We start from the raw sequence: 22,388 nt of genomic DNA on the forward strand, positions 1-22,388 counted from the left end.
CAAATATCTAACTAGAGACTTTCTCAGCATTTAACATAACAAAGAAGCCATTTTAAATTTAACATACAAAAAAAAAAGACCCCGTATCCTGATGTATACATCTTTGCTGTTCAGATGTTCCAGGTTGAGTGAAGAGCCAATGAAATGGCATCTGTTTACAACCTGTTGCACCAGTAAGCAAATTGGAACAGATCCAAGTCACTTGTCAGGCGGAGGTTGCTTCATCACCAACCTCTTAAAACACTTAATCACAGTGGATGTAAGTGCTACTGGACGATAGTCACTGAGGCAGGTTATCATGTTCTTCTTAGGCACTGGTAGAAGTGAAGACTGCTTGAAGCAGGTGGGTACCTCAGAATGCCAAAGGGAGAAGTTAAAGATCTCTGTGAACACTCCAGCCAATTGATCAGCACGGGTCTTTCGTACTTGGCCAGATGCTCCATCTGAGCTGGATGCTTTTCATGGGTCCTCCACGTTTTGACAGTCGAAGTGAGCATAGAAGACATTGAGCTCAGATGGAAGTGAAGCCCTGCTGTCACCTGTATCATTGATTTTACTTTATAAGGGGTAATAACATTTTAGCCCTGCCGCAACTGCCAAGCATTCTTCATTGATTTTAGTTTACTCTGCAATTGCCATTCACCTGTGAGGTGGCTTTCCCAATATCATGCCTGGACCCCTTGTAACTTTCTTGGTACTCAACTTGAATGCCTCTAACCTGGCCCTCAGCAGATTGCAGATCTCATTGTGCATTCAGGGTGCTTCTGGATGGGGAAGATGCTGAATGATTTTTTGGGGACATGAACTGTTTTTATAATGTCCATAACAACCATGGTGTGTTATTCAGATCTACAGATGAGTCCTTGAAAATGGCCCAGTCCACCAACTCAAAGCAATCCTTTACTGTTCCTCTGCCTCCTACAACTACCTCTTTGTTGACCTAATCTCTGAAGCCTTGTTTGGTAGAGGAAGGATAGCCAAGTGATCAGATTTCCAAAAAAGGGGTCTGAGCATGGAATGGTAGGCATTCCTTATCTTTGTACAACAGTGTGTTCGGACTTCTGGTGCTACAGGTTATATGCTGATGGTAAATGGACAGGGGTTTCTTCAGAGTCCCTGACTATGATTTGAAATGCTTTGTGATGTACTGTTCCATGTTTGGTGAGGGTATCATGCAGTGTCTCAAGCGCTTGATTATAGTCAACTGCTGGCGGTAGGTGAACTCCAGTGAGTATTGCAGAAGAGAACTCCCTTGGTAAATAGACCTGTAGGCATTTGATCATTGGGTGTTTAAGGTTGGGGCAACACGAGTTCGATAAAACCGCCTCATTGGAGCACCACTGAGAGCTTATCACAAAAAACACATCTCCACCTTTGCCCTTTCCAAATCAGCAGTTCATTCCATCCTGTGAGTCAAAACGTCTTCGAGTCTGATCGCTATATCTGGCGTGCTGGTTGTAAGTCATGTCTTGGTTAAACATAGAACACAACAATCTCTCATTTCTCTCCATCACAGCAATCTTGCCCTCAGGTCCTCAGCTTTCTTCTCCAGCAACTGCACATTTGCTAACAAGATACAGGGTAGAGCAGGTCTCATTCCTCTGTGATTGGTTTCAGCCTGGTTTAATAATGCCTTTCCTGTAAAAGAGTGACCAAAACTGCTCAGACTGCACCTGGAAGATTGTTTACAATGTCTTGTACAACTGTAACATAATGAAAGTGACCATAATACGATTGGATTTTACACTGAGTTTAAAGTGGTGTAGTTCCATGCAAAATGTTAATCTCAAGCAAAGGAGATGATGAAGGTATGAGAGGGGTGTTGGCTGCGGTTGACTGAGAGATCATAATGAAAAGTATAATGGAGTCATACAGTAGAACTTCAAAGCCCACCATGCCCATGTTGATGTTTCTACCCATCTGCACTATCCAATTTGCCTACATTAGCATAGTATTCTTATATGTAGTTACTATTTAAGTGTTTTAATTAAATCTGGCTCTGATATGTCCTCTGGTAGTGAATTCCAAGTATCTACTCTGCACATACAAAAAACACTTTCTGCTCAAATCCCCTTAATATCTATTTCCTTTCTTCTGGAAACAGAGGAAATAACAGGATACCTACACGTAGGTACCAATGACTCAGTCTGGACAAGGGATAAAGGAGCTAGGTACCTTTAAAGAGGTAATCTTTGGATTGCTTCTGATGTCACAAACTAGTGAATATAGGAGCAGGAGGGTGGGTCAGATGACTGGCTGAAGGGGGTGCACGGAGATTTGGCTGTGGGTTTCTCCATCACTGTGACTGTTTCTGAGGCATGGGGTACCTGCGCAGGACTGGAGGTTGGAGTTGAACCTGGGTCACTGGGAGGAGTTGTGATTTGAAAATAGCTGTGTCACTCTCCTGTTGAATCTACTTTTACTACCTTTTGTCTAATTATAATTAGTTACCTTTGTGTAAATGATAAGGCAGATCCTTCCCCTGAGCTTGGGTCAGCCTCTCTCCTCTGCCCTACGTTGCAGCATTGGGGCCGTCTCACTTGAGTGTTTGTCTACACCTACAGGGCGGCCCTGAGGGCAGTGAGGCCCCACTCCAATGGTCAGCTGTGAACCTGTCACTATTGTTCACAGCCTTTCATAATCTCTCAGAACTTGGTAAATTGATTTATTATTGTTGCATGCACCAAGGTAGAGTGGAATCTAGTCAGTTTCTATACCAAGCTGTGATGCATCGGGATAGGAAGCTTTTTATGGTGCATCTATTAAAAAATGATGAGGGTCAAAGGGGACATGCCAAATTTCTTTAGCCTCCTGGGGAAGTAGGAGCAGTAGTGTGCCTTCTTGTCATGGCATCAACGTCATTGGATCAGGGCAGGCTACTGGTGATATTCACTCCTAGAAACTTGAAGCTGTCAACCTCCTGACCACTGATACAAACAGGAGCATTTGCACCATCCATTCCGAAGTCAATAACCAGCTCTTTTGTTTTGCTGACCATGAGGGAAATGCTGTTATCATGATACCTTGTTACTAAGCTCTCTATCTCTTTGTACTCCAGCTCATTGTTATTTGAGGAAAGCCCCATGATGGTGGTGTCATCTGCAGACTTGTAGATGGAGCTACAGCAGAATCTGCTATATGAGTTATGAGTGTACAGTATAGTGAGCAGACTAGAAGGCTGAGGATGCAGCCTTGCAGGGCAGCAGCATTGAGGATAATAACGGCAGAGGTGTTCCCTATCCTATTGATTGTGGTCTGGGTCAAAAGTCAAGGGTCAGTTACAAAAAGAATTGTTGAGTGCCAGGTCTGGGAGTTTGGAGGTGAGTTTGAATGGAATTATAGTACTTTCAGAGCTGGAGTCTGACATGGGTGATTTTACTGTCCAAGTGCTCCAGGGGTGAGTGTGGGACAAGGTTTGCTGTGGACCCTTTTCAGCAGTTGATGAATTGCAATGGGTTGAGGATGTATAGGAGGCTGGAGTTCATCTGTTCCATGCCCAGCCTCTCGAAGCACTTCATGGTGGTGGATGTCAGAGCCACAGGGTGGGAGTCATTAAGGCATAAAATTACAGTCTATGAGGGACATGAAAGTATGGAAACATCACATTTAAAGCATTTAATGACATTATTTCATTTGGTTAATTGGAAGTTAATGGTTTAATACCCTAATCCAAATGCCATGCCACATCATCTCATTACAGGTCATGCAATGGCTCGACTAATATGACTCTGTCTGCCTCTACCTTTCCTTTTTAGTGGATGGAGGGTGGACGCCCTGGTCATCATGGTCTGACTGTTCAGTAACCTGTGGTTGGGGATCGCAGACAAGCACAAGGGCTTGCATCAACCCCCCACCTCGCAACGGGGGCTCAGAGTGTGAAGGTCTCGGCATTCAAACTAAGAATTGCAGCAGTGCAGATTGCCCAGGTAAGGTTCAAGGGTTCAAAGTAAATTTATTATCGAAGTACATATATGTCACCAAATACAACCCCGAGATTAATTTATTGCGGGCATACACGGTAAATTCAAGAAACACAATAGAATCAATGAAAGACCACACCCAACAGAATATACAAATAACCAATATGCAAGACACAACAAAATGTGCAAATACAAAAGTAATAATAATAAATAAATAAATAAGCAATACATATTGAGAACATGAGATGAAGAGTTCTTGAAAGTGAGTCCATGGGTTGTGGGAACAGTTCAGTGATGGGCTGAGTGAAGTTTCAAGAGGCTGATGGTTTAGGGGTAATAACTGTTCCTGAACCTGGTGGTGTGAGTCCTGAGGATCCTGTACCTTCTTTTTGATGGCAGCAGTGAGAAGGGAGCATGGCCTAGCCGGCGGGGGTCCTTTATAGTGGATGCTCCTTTCCTGCAACAGAACTCTGTGTCAATATGCTTAATGGTGGGGAGGGTTTTACCCATGTTGGACTGAGCCTATCCACAACTTTTTTGTAGGATATTCCATTCAAAGATGTTGGTGTTTCCATACTGCAGCCAGTCAATATACTCTCCACTACACAAGTGTAGAAGTTTATAAAAGTTTTAGATGACATGCCAAAATTTCACAAACTTCTAAGGAAGTAGTGGTGCTGCCGTGTTTTCTTCATAATGGCACTTATGTGCTGGACCCTGGTTAGATCCTCTGAAACTGAATTTCAGAGGAACACTGAGGAATTTAAAGCTGCTGACCCTCTCCGCCGCTGATCCCCCAATGAGAACTGGCTCATGAACCTCTGGTTTCCTCCTCCTGGTCAATAACCACTCCTTGGTCTTGTTGACATTGAGTGAGATGTTGTTATTGTTGCACTACTCAGCCAGATTTTCAGTCTCCTTCCTACATGCTGATTCGTCACCACCTTTGATTCGGCCAATGGCAGTGGTGCCATCATCAAACTTAAATATGGTTTTGGAGCTGTGCTCAGCCTCCTAGTCACAAGTATGAAGTGAGTAGAGCCAGGGGTTAAGCACAGAGCCTTGTGGTCAGAATTGGAGAATGGAGATATTCAGAATGAGAAGAGGGGAGGGAGAGGGAAGGAATATATGAGGCAGGGTTAGAATGAAGAATGGATGAGACAAATTGAGTGATGCTTGGGGAAGATAAAGGAAATAACAAGACTTCAAGGCCAACGTGTTTCCGTAAGGATAAAAGCCAGGTATAACAGGTTGAGGGAACCCTGGGTGTCAAGTGATGCTGAAGGGTTGGATAAAAACAAAATTAACGAAGCATATATCAGATATAGGGAACCAATGATAGGGGAGGCCATCATCAATGGAAGGGAAGATGCTGGAAAAAAAAACTTAGGAGAGGATTAATGGTCAAATTGAAAGGCAGGGATGAATCTGAGACAACCAACCTGACTTTTCCAAGGAAAAATCCTGTTTGACCAATATTGAGTAAATTTTTTTGAAGATGTTACAAGGTGTATTGTTGGAGGCAGGGCAGTTAATCTGAGTTGCATGGACTTTAGTCATGTCAATATTGCATGTAGGAGACTGGTTTAAAACATTAGGGCCCATGAGATCCAGGGCAAATTGACAAACTAGGTCCAAAATCGGCAATAGGAGACAGAGGATAATGATGGAGGTTTTCTTTTGCAATTTGTAGCAGCATCTTGGAGTGTACAGGGGGACATGGAAGTTCAAGTCCACAAATTCTTGAAGGTGGCAGCATAGGTAGATAATGTGGTTAGGAAGACGTACGGGATACTGGCTTCATTGGTCAGGACATTGAACAGAGAAGTGGAGAAGTTACTATTCATTTTGTATGTTCTGGGCTTGTTTATCCTTTGGAAATTTATCACCTCACATTTATCTGTATTAAAGTCCATATGGATTTGTCTGTCCAAATTATGACATGGATTGGACAAGGCATTGATATTGGTTTATTATTGTCACATGCACCAAGATGCAATGAAAAGCTTATCTTGCATGCTGTTTATACAGATCAGATCACTATACAGTGCACTGAGGTAGAGCAGGGAAAAACAATAAAAATGCAGAATAAAGTGTAAAAGCTTCAGAGAAAGTGCAGTGCAGGAACATAAAGTGCAAGATCAATAATGAGGTAGACTGTGACATCAGAGGTCACAATTATCATACAAGAGGTCCATCTAAGAGACTAATAACAGTGGATAGAAACTGTCCTTAAGGCTGGCGGAACATGCTTTCAGGTGTTCTTCTACCCAGTGGGAGAATTGAGGAGAGAAAATATTCTGGGTGGTTGGGTGGATTACTCTGGCTACTTTACTGAGGCAGTGGGAAGTAGAGTCTATAGCAGGCTTTTGTGATGTGCTGAGCTGTATGCATAATTTCTCTGCAGTTTCTTGCAATCATGTGCAGAGCAGTCGCTCTACCAAAGTGTTATGCATCCAGATAAAATGCTGCACAGATAAAAATTGGCAAGGGTTGTTGAGCGAGTGTGAGCAGTTAAGGCCCAAATTAGAAAAGCAGAATCACTGATGCAATAATCTCTGGATTACTACCCGAGTCAAATACAAATGAGCATATATTGGCATAAACTCAGGGAGTTAACTGGTTCAAATACAGGTGTGGAAGAAATGGGGTTTCTTCATGAGATACACACCCTAGATCTGGGGAAAATAGAAGCTGTTCTGTTCCGTTAGGTTTCACTTGAAGGAAGCTGGCAACAGTGTCCTTTTGAATATTATGGTTGTATATAAGTTTTTAAACAAAATTTTCAGGGGCAGGGCCCAAGTTAAGGTAAAACTAAAGGGAAAGGACAGACAACAATGCAGCATAATGATGTGGGTAATAGAATGCAGAGATTGAGAGGAAGGGACAGAGTTTGCAAATATATAGATGCAGCTAGTTAGTCAGAACAGAGAAGAAATGGTAAGAAAACAAATTTGAAGGTGTTTGTCTGAATGTGTACAGCATTCATAACATATGAATTGATGGCACAAAGAGAAATCATCTACTAACTGCTATACAAGAATGTTGTGAAGATGATATCCTGGGCATTTTATATTTTAGCAAGGTAGGCAGCTAAGGAAAGGTGGTGCATTTTCCTGCTCTGTACAAAGTACTGTGGACAAAGATAGGATTGTTCCATGGTACTGTAACAATACCAGGATGCAATTTGGAATATCAGCAGCATAGAAAGATGAATCTATTTACGGCAATCTTTGGATTGCCAATGGTAGAACATAGATCTTTATCTTCTTCAGCCTCTCGAATGATAGCTTTTGATACTTTAATGGCGAGAAGATCTATTTTGTTGAACTGGAAGGAAATTAATCTTCCAACTACATTCCAATGATTTTCTCAAACCATATTAAGTTTAAGAGTGATATTTTCTCAAACCATATTAAGTTTAAGAGTGATATTTTTGACCCTTCGGTTAAATTTGAAGATACCTGGAAACCTTTTATGCAACACTTTTGTATGATGTAATCTGACCTTTCCGAATCTTTTTTCTTAAATTATATGATGAGAGGAGCGGAGTTAGCGACATTATGGATCTTGTCTGATACAAGTTGTTGGTCTAGCCCTGTTTTGCCTTTTTTTTGGTTTTTATTTCTTTTTTTCTTTTGGGTTTTTTTTTGTTTATATATTTTTTTTCTTTTTATTTCTTTGTTAATGTTTAATCTCACTTTGAGTTTGGAAGTCTTTTATTTCTATGTTACTTAAAATTCATTTTATATATGCTGATGAACATTTTTCCAATCTCTTTGTACCAACTTTGTTATTGAGTTTATAATTTTGAAAAATTAATAAAAAGATTTAGAAAGAAAGATGAATCTATAACCTCAAGGTTGGCCTCTCCTGCACTCGAAGGCCAAGGAACAATGAGGAATGCAGGAAGGCTTTCCAGACCAGTAAGAAGCATTTTGAAATGTGTAGTGTCATCAAGGTGAAGGGTGGACAGTTAGAATCTTTTTTCTCGGGGTAGAAATGTCTAATTCTACACGATATGCATTCAAGGAGAAAAGTTTAAAGCTGTGCAGAGCATGCTTTTCACACAGCATGGAAGCAGATATGATGGAGACTGTTAGATAGACACATGAATATGCAGGGAATGGAGGGGTGTGGATCATCTACGGGCAGAAGAGATTTGCAACATGTGCAAAACAAATCGTCTTTTTCCCCGGGGAGGGCATACTAAAACCAAACGGGTATAGGTTTAAAATCAGAGGCCAGAGGGACATTAGGGGCGAGTTTCTTCATGTAAAAGTGGTGTACATGTGGAATGATCTGCCAGAAACAGCAGCTGAGGTGGGCACGACAGCAACATTTAAAAGAAATCTAGACAAGTACATGGAGAGCAGAGGTTTTGAGGGCTGTGGGCCAAGAGCACGCAGTTGAGACGAGCTCACTGGACAACACAATCAGCATGGGAGAGTCGGGCCAAAGGGCCTGTTTCATTCTGTATGTCTCTATAGTTCTAATTATCTCCCCTCTCACCCTCTGCTCTCTGGTGCTGATTCCCCAACCCTGGAAAAAGACCTCATAAATTTACACACTTCTAAAAGATCACCTCTCATTTATCTACCTTCTAATGGAAAAAAGTCTCATGCTGGTCAACCTCTTGAGTCCTAGCAACACCCTCATAGCAATACACACAAAATGCTGAAGGAACTCAGCAGGCCAGGCAGCATCAATGGAAAAAAGTACAGTCAACATTTGGGGCCGAAACCCTTTGGCAGAACATCCTCATTGTTCTCCTCTGCACACTTCTCAGTTTAATAGCATCTTTCTGATAGTGGAGTAACCAAAACAGAAGAGAACTTTCCAAACATGGCCTCACAAACATCTTATCCCATTGCAACATAACATCCCAATGTGCTCTGACTGATGACCAGTGTGCCGAAAGTCTTCTTCACCACCCTGTCTACCTGTGACACCACTTTCAGGGAACCATGTGCTCCAAGGTGCCCCTGTTCTACAACACTATCCAGACCTTACTGTTCACTGGAAGTCAATTCCCCAGAGGATATAAGCTGGACCCAATATATTGATGCAGCTACACAAAGAGCACGACAGCGACTATATTTCATTAGGAGTTTGAGAAGATTTGGTGTGTCACCAAAAACACTCGCAAATTTCTACAGATGCACTGTGGGGAGCATCCTAACGGGTTGTTTCACCATCTGGTATGGGGGTGGTGTGGTTTGCTACTGCACAGGATCGAACTAAACTTCAGAGAGTTGTAAATTTCATCAGGTCTGTCAGAAGCACTAGCCTCCGAAGTATTCAAGACATCTTTAAGGAGCGATGCCTCAAAAAATTGGCGTCCATCATTAAGGACCCCCATCACCGAGGCCGTGCCCCCTTCCCATTGTTACAATCAGGAAGGAAGGAGGTACAGAAGCCTGAAGGCACACACTCAGTAATTCAGGAACAGCCTCTTCCCCTCTTCAGAATGGACATTGAACCCGTGAGCACTACCTTACTACTTTTTTATTTCTATTTTTGCACTACTTATTTAATTTAACTATTTTATATACATGCTGTAATTCACAGCTTTTTCTCTGTTATTTTGCATTCTGCTGCTGCAAAGATAACAAATTTCACGACGTATGCCCATGATATTAAATCTGATACTGATTTATTTTCCCAAGATGCAATAACACTCATATCTGAATTAAACTCCATTTGCTATACTGTATCTATGCCCACTTATGCAGCTGATCAAAGTCACTCTGCAAATCCTGATTACTATCTTTGCTCTCAATGATACCACCTACTTTAGGCAAACTTACTAACCATGCCTTGTATATTCTCATTAAAATCAATGATATAGATGACAAATGGCAATGGGCCCAGCACAGTGCCCCAGGGAAGATCATTAGACTTGGGCCTCTGGTCTGAAAAATATCCTTCCACCATCACCTCTGCTTCCTACCATCAAACCAATTCTGTATCCAAGCCTAATGGAGGGTCTTGGCCCAAAAATGTCTACTGCTTATTCCCCTTCATAGATGCTGCCTGACTTGCTGAGTTCCGCCAGAATTTTGTATCTGTTGCTCAAGATTTCCAGTATCTACAGAATCTCGTGTTTCTGTATCTAATTAACCAGTTTTCCTTGATGTCAGGATAACCTGGCTGAGAAACTGCAGTGCATTTTACTGGCCAATTATAATCTGTTGAATACTGTTGTGAAAGGTAATTATTGTCTTTCATTTGTGTGGTGAGAACGTTACCTGTCATTTACCAGCGCCATGACTGACTTATTTAGACCTCACTACATGTAGATATGAGCTGCTTCATTCAATGGAGAGTTCCAAGTGGCATTGTGAGCATCAGTACACGGTCCACCTCTAACCATGATACAAGGAGGATCACTGATGAGGTAACTGAAGATGGACGGGGCTAGGGCATTGCTTTGAGGAACTTCTGCAGTGATGATACAAGAGATTGCAGATGCTGCAATCTGAATCAACAAATGACCCATGGATGAACTCAAACAACAGGAATTCTGCAGATGCTGGAAATTCAAGCAACATACATCAAAGTTGCTGGTGAACGCAGCAGGCCAGGCAGCATCTATAGGAAGAAGCGCAGTCGACGTAGCAGGCCAGGCAGCATCTATAGGAAGAAGCGCAGTCGACGTTTCAGGCCGAGACCCTTCGTTTGACGAAGGGTCTCGGCCTGAAACGTCGACTGCGCTTCTTCCTATAGATGCTGCCTGGCCTGCTGCGTTCACCAGCAACTTTCATGGATGAACTCAGTGGTTTGAGCAGCATCTGTGGGAAGAAAGGAATATCGACATGTGGGATTGAAACCCTTCATCAGGATTGTGCAGTGATGCTCTCGGGCTGGGACTGTGAGCATTAACTTCTGCCAATCACTATCTATGACTTATGTCATTTACAGTGTTTTCTGAAGTAGGGAATTCCCTTTCCCTCCACTGATGCTGATTAACTCGCTGAGTTCCTCCAACAATTTATTTTGTCCTGTGCTTTACCTCGGATGCCCATTTTCTTTTGTTTTACCAAGGTATACTGATGTCATATTCAGTCAAATGCTGCCTCGACATGAAGGACAGTTAGTTTAACACGCTGGATCCTGAAGCTTTTGCAATCCATGAGGAAGTCATGGAGGGGTTGTCTACGGAGTCTGTGTGGGTGGAAGTTAGGAATAGGAGAGGGTCAATAACTCTATTGGGTATTTTTTATAGACCACCCAATAGTAACAGGGATATTGAGGAGCAGATAGGGAGATAGATTCTGGAAAAGAGTAACAATAACAGGGTTGTTGTGGTGAGAGATTTTAATATCCCAAACATTAATCGGCATCTCCCTAGAGTGAGGGGTTTAGATGGGGTAGAGATTGTTAGATATGTTCAGGAAGGTTTCCTGACACAATCTGTAGATAAGCCTACAAGAGGAGAGGCTGTACTTGATCTGGTATTGGGAAATGAACCTGGTCAGGTGACAGGTCTCTCAGTGGGAGAGCATTTTGGAGATAGTGATCACAGTTCTATCTCCTTTACCATAGCATTGGAGAGGGATAGGAACAGACAAGTTAGGGAAACGTTTAGTTGGAGTAAGGGGAACTATGAGTCTATCAGGCAGGAACTTGGAAGCATAAATTGGAAATGTTCAGAGGATATTTGCGTGGGGTTCTGAGTAGGTATGTTCCAATAAGACATAGAAAGGATGGTATGATACAAGTTCTGTGGTGCACAAAGGCTGTTGTAAATCTAGTTAAAAAGAAAAGAAGAGCTTACAAAAGATTCAAAAAACTAGGTAATGATATGAATCTAGAAGATAATAAGGCTTGCAGGAAGGAGTTTAAGAATGAAATTAGGAGAGACAGAAGGGGCCATGAGAAGGTCTGGTGAACAGGATTAAGGGAAACCCCAAGGTATTCTACAAGTATGTGAAGAGCAAGAGGATAAGACGTGAGAGAATAGGACAAATCAAGTGTGACAATGGAAAAGTCTGTATGGAATCAGAGGATACAGCGGAGATACTTAATGAATACTTTGCTTCAGTATTCACTACAGAAAAGGATCTTGGCGATTGTAGGGATGACTTGCAGTGGACTGAAAAGCTTGAGAATGTTGATATTAAGAAAGAGGAGGTGCTACAATGGGAAGCGAGGGTGGAGATTGCTGAGCCTCTGGCAATGATATTTGCATCATCAATGAGGATGGGAGAGGTTCTGGAGGATTAGAGGGTTGTGGATGTTGTTCCCTTATTCAAGAAAGGGAGTAGAGATATCTCAGGAAATTATAGGCCAGTGAGTCTTACTTCAGTGGTTGGTAAGTTGATGGAGAAGATCCTGAGAGGCAGGATTTATGAACATTTGGAGAGGCATAATGTGATTAGGAATAGTCATATGGCTTTGTGAAAGGCAGGTCGTGCCTTACGAGCCTGACTGAATTTTTGAGGATGTGACTAAGCACATTGATGAAGGTAGAGCTGTAGATGTAGTGTATACGGATTTTACCACGGCATTTGATAAGGTTCCCCATGCAAGACTTATTGAGAAAGTAAGGAGGCATGGGATCCAAGGGGACATTGCTTTGTGGATTCAGAACTGGCTTGCCCACAGAAGGCAAAGAGTAGTTGTAGATGGGTCATATTCTGCATGGAGGTCGGTGACCAGTGGTGTGCCTCAGGGATCTGTTCTGGGTCCCCTACTCTTTGTGATTTTTATAAATGACCTGGATGAGGAAGTGGAGGTTTGGGTTAGTAAATTTGCTGATAACACAAAAGTTGGGTGTGTTGTGGCTAGTGTGGAGGCTGTCAGAGGTTACAACAGGACACTGATAGGATGCAAAACTGGGCTGAGAAGTGGCAGATGGAGCTCAACCCAGATAAGTGTGAGGTGGCTCATTTTGGTAGGTGAAATATGATGGCAGAATATAGTATTAATGGTAAGACTCTTGGCAGTGTGGAGGATCAGAAGGATCTTGGGGTTCGAGTCCATAGGACATTCAAAGCAGCTGCGCAGGTTGACTCTGTAGTTAAGAAGGCATATGGTGCATTGGCCTTCATCAATCGTGGGACTGAGTTTAAGAGCTGAGAGGTAATGTTGCAGCTATATAGGATCCTGGTCAGACCCACTTGGAGTACAGTGCTCAATTCTGGTCACCTCACTATAGGAAGGACGTGGAAACCATAGAAAGGGTGCATAGGAGATTTACAAGGATGTTGCCTAGATTGGGGAGCATGCCTTATGAGAATAGGTTGAGTGAACTCGGCCTTTTCCCCTTGGAGCGATGGAGGATGAGAGGTGACCTGATAGAGATGTACAAGATAACGAGAGGCATTGATCATGTGGATAGTCAGAGGCTTTTCCCCAGGGCTGAATTGGCTAGCACAAGAGGGCATAGGGAGGAGCTTGGAAGTAGGTACAGAGGAGATGTCAGGGGTAAGTTTTTTACACAGAGAGTGGTGAGTGCATGGAATGGGCTGCCGGCGGCGGTGGTGGAGGTGATAGGGTCTTTTAAGAGACTCCTGGATGGCTACATGGAACTTAGAAAAATAGAGGGCTATCGATAAAGCCTAGGTAGTTCTAAGGTAGGGACATGTTTGGCACAGCTTTGTGGGCCGAAGGGCCTGTATTGTGCTGTATGTTTTCTGTGTTCTTCAGAAGTTAAGAATGAGGTGTAGAACTTTCTGCTTGTTTTATTAAGTATTATAAGAACAAATATGACAAAGGGAGAAGAAGCATGAGGAGAGAGAATGAAGAAAGAGCAAGGACAAAGGTGGTGTGGTCTTATACCACACCACTGATAACAGTAAATTCCATTGAAATTCCAACAGACTCAAGTAATGTAACACCCTTCACTGAAACCAAGAAGTCTCCAGCAAAGTAGATGCAACTGTAACCACTGCAAAACTCACTGAACAATCACATGTTTATGGGTAATTATATAAAAAGCACAAACACGCATAGGAATGGAATGCTTAAAATATAACAATGATGGTAGCAGCAAGAAGATGGTGATGGCTCCAGGAAAAATGCAAACTCTGTTTATGTAATTCTATTCCTGATGAGGCGTGCTTGTTAATAGCACAATTAACAATGGTTGCGTCACTGTGATGACTGAGGATAGACTAATAGGGTGATTAGCGAGAGTGGATCTATCCTCCTTCTGTAAACAAGACAGGATCCATAAAAATGCAAAATGAAATCCCAGGTAGTGAGCTGGGTTAGGGGGAAAAGTAGTGAGAGGGACTGAGGAATTAAGGGATAACTGCAGTCTGTTCTGTTGGTGTAAGGTGATGAAAGCTGCCACTGGTCAGCGTGGAGTGCATGTTCCCTCACCTGTGGGTCAGCCTATAGAAGCAGGAGGTGCTCGGAATCAGGAGAAGATCGACGGGAACTGGAGCCCTGTTACAGTCAGCCATGTCCAGGTCAGTGTAAACTCTGAATCTGCAGCCTTGATCCGGGCTCATTCCAAAAAATGGTCTCACCTCCTGATGAAGCATCCTGGCCCAAAACATCAACATAGATACTGCCTAACTTGCTAAGTTCTTACAGTGTTTTGTGTGCTGTGGTCACATTTCTCAGGATATGGACAATGTTGACAAGTGTTTATTTTCTTTTTGTTGTGGGAGGTAAAATAGTTCTCATACCCCATAATAATCAGTAAAGACTCCTGACCCTTTGTTTACTAGTTCATTTGAGCATGTGACAAGTGAGGAGGCTGAGCAGTGGCAAGATAGTCTTTTCTTTCTTTTAATTCAGTTGTAATTTGAGGGACAGAAATGGCAATCAGTGGAATGGATGCTTCTCTTGTGAAATGTTTGGAGATTGGGGAGCAGTCCAGTGCTCCAGACAATTACTTCTGCAGCAAGTGAGTCCGCCTGCTCCTCCTCTCGGACCACGTAAATTGGCCAGAACAGCAGCTGGACTCACTGAGGAGCAGCAGGAAGAAATGGTTATAGTGAGGAGTTTCGGGGAAGTGGTCTTTCCACAGGTTCAGCAAATAGGTGGGTGGCCTCTAAGAACAACAGAACAATTGCAGCTGGTCTTCTCTCTAACAGGTACACTGCTTTGCATATCATTGGAGGGGATGGTCTTTGAGTGGAAAACAACAGCAGTAGCCAGAACAGTGGCAGAACAAGGCAGTTCTAGATTGGGTATTGTGTAATGAACCAGTTTTGATTAGGGAGCTTAAGGTAAAGGAACCTGTAGGAAGCAGTGATCATAATGTGACAGAATTCATCCTGCAGTTTGAGAGGAAGAAGCTAAAGTCAAATGTATCAGTAATACAGTGGAGAAAAGGGAGTACAGAGGCATGAGAGAGAAGCTTGCAAAGCTGAGTGAAGGGGTACATCAGGGATGACAGCAGAACAGCAATGGCTGGAATCTCTGGGAGGAATTCAGTAAGCACAGGATGGTTACATCCCAAAGATGAAGAAGTATTCTAAAGGGAAGATGACAAAACCATGGCTGACAAGCGAGGTCAAAGACAGCATAAAAGCAAAAGGAAGGAAATATAGCAAAAATTTGTGGGGAGTGTTTAAAAACCAACAAAAGGCAGCTAAAGCAGCCATAAGTAGAGAAAAAAATAAAATATGAAGATAAGCTAGCCAACACTATAAAAGAGGATACCAGAAGTATTTTCTGATATAGTATATAAAGAGTAAAAGAGAGGCGAGAGTGCATATCAGACCGCTGCAGAGATAGTAATGCAGGACATAGAAATGACAGACAAACTTTTAAGTATTTTGCATCATTCTTCACTGAGGAAGATACTAAAAGAATGCCAGAAATTCAGGAGTACCAGGGGGCAGAGGTGTGTGTAGTTGCTATTACTAAGGAGAAAGTGCTTGGGAAGCTGGAAGATCTGAATGTACTGTAGATAAGTGACCTAGACCAGATGGACTACACTCCAGGGTTCTGAAAGAGGTTGTTGAAGAGATTGTGGATGCGTTAGTAATGATCTTCTAAGAAAAACTTTTCAGGGAGGTTTGTTAGTGCTGTTGGGGAGACTTTAAACTAGATTTGCAGGGGGATGGGAACCAGAGCGCTAGAGCTGACAGTGGGGCTGGGGTGAAAATAAATGTTGTTAAAAGTTCAAGCAAAGCCGCAAATAGAAAGGTTGTGAGTGGTGGTAAAAATCTTCTGAGGTGTATATATTTCAATGCTAGGAGTATTGCGGGGAAAGCAGATGAGTTGAGAGCGTGGATTAACACTTGGAATTATGACATTATAGCAATTAGAGAAACTTGGCTACAGGAGGGGCAGGACTGGCAGCTTAATATTCCAGGGTTCCGATGTTTCAGATGTGATAGAGGCAGAGGAATGAAAGGTGGGGGAGTAGCATTGCTTGTTAGGGAAAATATTACAGCGGTGCTCAGGCCGGACAGATTAGAGGGCTTGTCTACTTAGTCCTTATGGGTGGAGCAGAGAAACAGGAAAGGTCTGGCCACATAAGTGGGGTTGTATTATAGACCACCCAATAGTCAGCGAGAATTGGAGGAGCAAATCTGCAGAGAGATAGCAGGCAACTGCAGGAAACAAAGTTGTGGTGGTAGGGGATTTTAGATATTAATTTTCCACATATTGATTGGGCCTCCCATACTGTTAGGGGTCTAGATGGTTTAGAGTTTGTAAAATGTGTTCAGGAAAGTTTTCTAAATCAATATATAGAGGTACAGTACCAACCAGAGGGGATGCAATATTGGATCTCCTGTTAGGAAACGAGTTAGGACAAGTGACGAAAGTGTGTGTAGGGGAGCACTTTGGTTCCAGTGATCATAACACCATTAGTTTCAACCTGATCATGGACAAGGATAGATCTGGTCCTAGGGTTGAGGTTCTGAACTGGAAGAAGGCCAAATTTGAAGAAATGAGAAAGGATCTAAAAAGCGTGGATTGGGACAGGTTGTTCTCTGGCAAGGATGTGATCGGTAAGTGGGAAGCCTTCAAAGGAGAAATTTTGAGAGTGCAGAGGTTGTATGTTCCTGTCAGGATTAAAGGCAAAGTAAATAGGAAGAAGGAACCTTGGTTCTCAAGGGATATTGCAACTCTGATAAAGAAGAAGAGAGAGTTGTATGACATGTATAGGAAACAGGGAGTAAATAAGGTGCTTGAGGAGTATAAAAAGTGCAAGAAAATACTTAAAAAGGAAATCAGGAGGAGTAAAAGAAGACATGAGGTTGCCTTGGCAGTCGAAGTGAAGGATAATCCAAAGAGCTTTTACAGGTATATTAAGAGTAAAAGGATTGTAAGGGATAAAATTGGTCCTCTTGAAGATCAGAATGGTCAGCTATGTGCGGAACCAAAAGAAATGGGGGAGATCTTAAATGGGTTTTTTGCGTCTGTATTTACTAAGGAAACTGGCATGAAGTCTATGGAATTAAGGAAAACAAGTAGTGAGATCATGGGAACTGTACAGATTGAAAAGGAGGAGGTGCTTGCTATCTTGAGACAAATTAAAGTGGATAAATCCCCAGGACCTGACAGGGTATTCCCTTGGACCTTGAAGGAGACTAGTGCTGAAATTATAGGGGCCCTGGCAGATATATTTAAAATGCTGGTGTCTATGGGTGAGGTGCCGGAGGACTGGAGAGTGGCTCATGTTGTTCCATTGTTTAAAAAAGGATCGAAAATTAATCCAGGAAATTATAGGCCGGTTAGTTTGATGTCGGTAGTGGGTAAGTTATTGGAGGGAGTACTAAGAGACAGAATCTACAAGCATTTGGATAGACAGGGACTTATTAGGGAGAGTCAACATGGCTTTGTGCGTGGTAGGTCATGTTTGACCAATCTATTGGAGTTTTTCGAGGAGGTTACCAGGAAAGTGGATGAAGGGAAGGCAGTGGATGTTGTCTACATGGACTTCAGTAAGGTCTTTGACAAGGTCCCGCATGGGAGGTTCGTTAGGAAAATTCAGTCGCTAGGTATACATGGAGAGGTGGTAAATTGGATTAGACATTGGCTCAATGGAAGAAGCCAAAGAGTGGCACTAGAGAATTGCTTCTCAGAGTGGAGGCCTGTGACTAGTGGTGTGCCACAGGGATCAGTGCTGGGTCCATTGTTATTTGTCATCTATATCAATGATCTGGATGATGATGTGGTAAATTGGATCAGCAAATTTGCTGATGATACAAAGATTGGAGGTGTAGTAGACAGTGAGGAAGGTTTTCAGAGCCTGCAGAGGGACTTGGACCAGCTGGAAAAATGGGCTGAAAAATGGCAGCTGGAGTTTAATACAGACAAGTGTGAGGTATTGCACATTGGAAGGACAAACCAAGGTAGAAAATACAGGGTAAATGGTAGGGCACTGAGGAGTGCAGTAGAACAAAGGGATCTGGGAATGCAGATACAAAATTCCCTAAAAGTGGCGTCACAGGTAGATAGGGTCGTTAAGAGAGCTTTTGGTACATTGGCCTTTATTAATCAAAGTATTGAGTGTAAGAGCTGGAATATTATGATGAGGTTGTATAAGGCATTGGTGAGGCCAAATCTCGAGTATTGTGTTCAGTTTTGGTCACCAAATTACAGGAAGGATATTAATAAGGTTGAAAGAGTGCAGAGAAGGTTTACAAGGATGTTGCCGGGACTTGAGAAACTCAGTTATAGAGAAAGGTTGAATAGGTTAGGACTTTATTCCCTGGAGCATAGAAGAATAAGGGGAGATTTGATAGAGGTATATAAAATTATGATGGGTATAGATAGAGTGAATGCAAACAGGCTTTTTCCACTGAGGCAAGGGGAGAAAAAAAACCAGAGGACATGGGTTAAGGGTGAGGGGGGAAAAGTTTAAAGGGAACATTAGGTGGGGCTTCTTCACACAGAGAGTGGTGGGAGTACGGAATGAGCTGGCAGACGAGGTGGTAAATGCGGGTTCTTTTTTAACATTTAAGATACATGGATGGGAGGTGTATGGAGGGATATGGTCCGTGTGCAGGTCAGTGGGACTAGGCAGAAAATGGTTCAGCACAGCCAAGAAGGGCCAAAAGGCCTGTTTCTGTGCTGTAGTTTTTCTATGGTTTCTATGGTTTCTAATTGCTAAATTCTGGAATGGTTATGAGGACTGGAAAATTGCAAATGAAACTCCACTCAGTTTGGAAAGGAGGAAGGCAGAAGAAGAAACAAATTATAAGTCAGTTGGTCTGATTTCAATGATTGGGAAGATGTTGGAGTCTATTATTAAGGATGAGATTTCTGGGTAATTGGGGGTGTGTGATAAAATAGGCCAAAGTCAGCATGGTTTCCTTCAGGGGGAAATTTTGCTTGACAAATTTGTTGAAATTCTTTGAGGAAATATCACACAGGATAGACAAAGGGTAGTCAGTGAATGTTGATTATTTGGATTTCCATAAGGTCTTTGACAAGGCGCTGCTCATGAGCCTGTTTAACAAGATAAGAGCCCATGGTATTACAGCAAAGATGCTAGTGTGGATAGAAGATTAGCTGACCAGTAGGAGACTAAAGATGATTGGCTGCCGGTGACCAATGGTGTTCCACAGGGATCAGTGTTGTGACCGCTTCTTTTTACATTCTATGTCAATGAATTGGATGAGAGAATTAATGGTGTTGTGACCAAGTTTGCAGATGATACAAAGATAGGTGGACGGACATGCAGTGATGAGGAATCAGGGAGTGTGCAGAAAGACTTGGACAGATTGGAAGAATAGGCAAAGAAGTAGCAGATGGAATATAGTGTAGGGAAGCATACAGTCGTACACTTTGGGAGAAGGAATAAAGGCATAGACTATTTTCTAAATGGGGAGAAAAATCAGAGGTGCAATGGAATTTGGAAGTCCTTGCGTAGGTTAACTGTACAAAGGCTAACTTGAAGATTGAGTCAGTAGTAAGAAAGGGAAATGGAATTTTAGCATTAATTTTGAGAGGACTAGAATATAAAAGCAAGGATGTAATGCTGAGGCTTTATAAGATATTGGTCAGACTACATTTGGAGCATTGTGAAAAGTTTTGGGCCCTTTATCTGAGATAAAATATGCTGGCATTGGAGAGGATCCAGAAGAAGTTTATGAGAACAATTACAGGAAATAAAGGGTTTACATATGAGAAGCATTTATCTGCTTTGGAGTTTAGAAGAATGAGGGGGGATCTCAATGAAACCTATTGAATATTGGAAGGCCAAGATGGTGGAGTCGAGAACCAGAGATCGCAGCCTTAGAATAGAGGGATGTCCATTTAAAACAGAGATGAGGAAGTATTTCTATAGCTGGAGAGTGGCGAATCTGTGGAATTTATTGCCACAGGCAGCTATGAAAGCCTTGTCATTGGGTATATTGAAGGCAGAAGTTGACAGATTCTTGATTAGTCAGGGCATAAAGGGATATGGGGAGAAGACAAGTTATTGGGGCTGAAAGGGAAAGGAATCAGCAATGATATAATGGCAGAGCAGTCTCAATGGGCCAAATAGTCTAATTCTGCTCCAGTATCTTATGGTTTTAATGAATTCTTTGCTTCAGTGTGCACCAGTGAGAGGGACTTTGATGAATGTGAAGTCAGTGGAGAACAAGCTACTGTGCTGGAGTATCTTACCCAAAGGACACTGTATTGGAGCTTTAGGAAAACATTAGGATAGATATGTCATCAGGGCTGGATGAGATATATCCTAGGTTACTATTGTAAGTGAGGTAAGAGATTGCAGAACATCTTCATGCTGAATGTTGGAGTCCTGGAAGACCCAGAGTCTCTCAGGGAACTGCAGCTGCAGCTCCTTGAGGACTGTCTTGGGGATTGGAGCAGCAGCCGAATGACCTTTGGCTTGTATGGGAGAGTGAGGAGATCATCAATTGGAGTGACAGGAAGTAGTCGCCCCTAAGTTGCAGGAGCCAGCTAGCTGGGTGACTGTCAGGAAGAGGATTGGGCCAGTGAATAGGCAATTAGCACCGAGGACCCCTGTGGCCATTCCCCTTAATAATAGATATGCCATTTTGGATATTGTGTGGGGGATGACCTCCCAGAGCAATGCCATGGAGACCAGGTTACTGACACTGAGCATGGGACTGTGGTGCAGAAGGGAAAGAGGGAGAAGAAGGGAGCGGTAGTGATAAGGGACTCGATAGGCAGAGGAACAGACAGGAGATTCTGTGGAAGTGTATGGGAAACCCGGATGGTGTGTTGCCTCCCAGTTGGCAGGATCAGGGACGTCATGGATTGCAAGTGGAGGGGAAGCAGCCAGATGTTTTGATACATATTGGTACCAATGACATGGGAAGGAAAAGCAAAGAGGTCCTGAAGAGAGAACTTAGAGAGCTAGGTAGAAAGCTGAGAAGGGTAGTAATTTCTGGATTGCTGCCTGTGCCACATGCCAGTGAGGGTAGAAACAGGGCAATTTGGCTGAGAAGCTGGTGCAGAGGGCAGAGCTTCAGGTTCTTGGATCATTGGGATCTCTTCTGGGGGAGGTATGACCTGTTCAAAAGTGACAAGTTGCACCTAAATGTGCTTTAAGTTACCTGGAGCAGATAAACAGCACCCTAGGGTTCTGAAAGCAGTAGAGACTGTGGAGACATTGGTAATGTTCTTTCAAGAATCATTGGACTCTGGCATGGTTCTGGAGGACTGGAAAATTGGAAACGTCACTCCACTCTTGAAGAAAAGAGGGAGGCAGCAGAAAGGAAATTATAGGCTGCTTAGCCTGACAGCAGTGATAGGGAAGATATTGGAGTCTATTATTAAGGATGAGGTTATTTGGTTCTTGGTCAAGTGTCTTATGAGGAAATGATGAGCAAGCTAGGGCTTTTCTGTTTGGAGCAGAGGATGAGATGTGACTTGACAGAGATGTATGAGATGATAAGAGGCATAGATAGAGGGGACAGCTAGCACCTTTTTCCTGGAGTAGCAACAGTTGATACCACAGTTCATCCCTTTTAGGTGACTGGAGGAAAGTACAGGAGAGATGTCAGAGGTCGATTTTTTACACCGAGTTGTTGGTGCCTGGAACACACTGCTGGGATGATGGTAGAGGTTGATTCATTTGAGACATTCTAGAGACTACTAGATAGATACATGAATGAAAGAAAACTGGTGGATTATCAGCTGTATAGGAGTGAAGGGTTAGGTTGATTTTGGCTAAAACCTTGGCACAACATTGTGAGCCAAGCTGTGCTGTGCTGTTCTATGTTCAATGTACTGATCCATGCACTGAATTCATCACCCCTATCTCTCATATCCTAGTATTACAATAAATCAGTCTGTCCCAACATGTATATTGCCTTGCTTCTACCTGTGTTTCCTTACAGACCTACAGGTCATGACATCTACCTTTCTTTCAATCTCCTTGATGCTCTGGTTCCAATCCCCCTGCCAAACTAGTTTAACCCTTCCTTGCACCTCCCTCTCCACAAGTAGCACAAGTGAATTACCCAACCAGGACATTGGCTCTCCCCAGATAAGGTGCGGCCTGCTTCTCTTGCAGAGGCTCCCCCCCCCCCCCTCAGTAGAGGTTCCAGTGATCCAAGAACCTGAATC

General features: G+C 42.8%; 1 protein-coding gene across 1 annotated transcript in view; it reads left to right on the plus strand.

Moving 5' to 3' along the window:
- sspo (SCO-spondin) overlaps nt 1–22,388 on the plus strand; it is a 334,645-nt gene that overhangs the window by 237,291 nt on the left and 74,966 nt on the right. Inside the window, exons 86-87 of the mRNA XM_063050934.1 lie at nt 3,756–3,926; nt 14,207–14,341. Coding sequence (XP_062907004.1) covers nt 3,756–3,926; nt 14,207–14,341 — 306 coding nt within the window. The remainder of the gene's footprint in view (nt 1–3,755; nt 3,927–14,206; nt 14,342–22,388) is intronic.

The sequence above is a fragment of the Mobula hypostoma genome, chromosome 1 (genome assembly GCF_963921235.1).
Source record: "Mobula hypostoma chromosome 1, sMobHyp1.1, whole genome shotgun sequence".
Lineage (NCBI taxonomy): Eukaryota > Metazoa > Chordata > Chondrichthyes > Myliobatiformes > Myliobatidae > Mobula > Mobula hypostoma.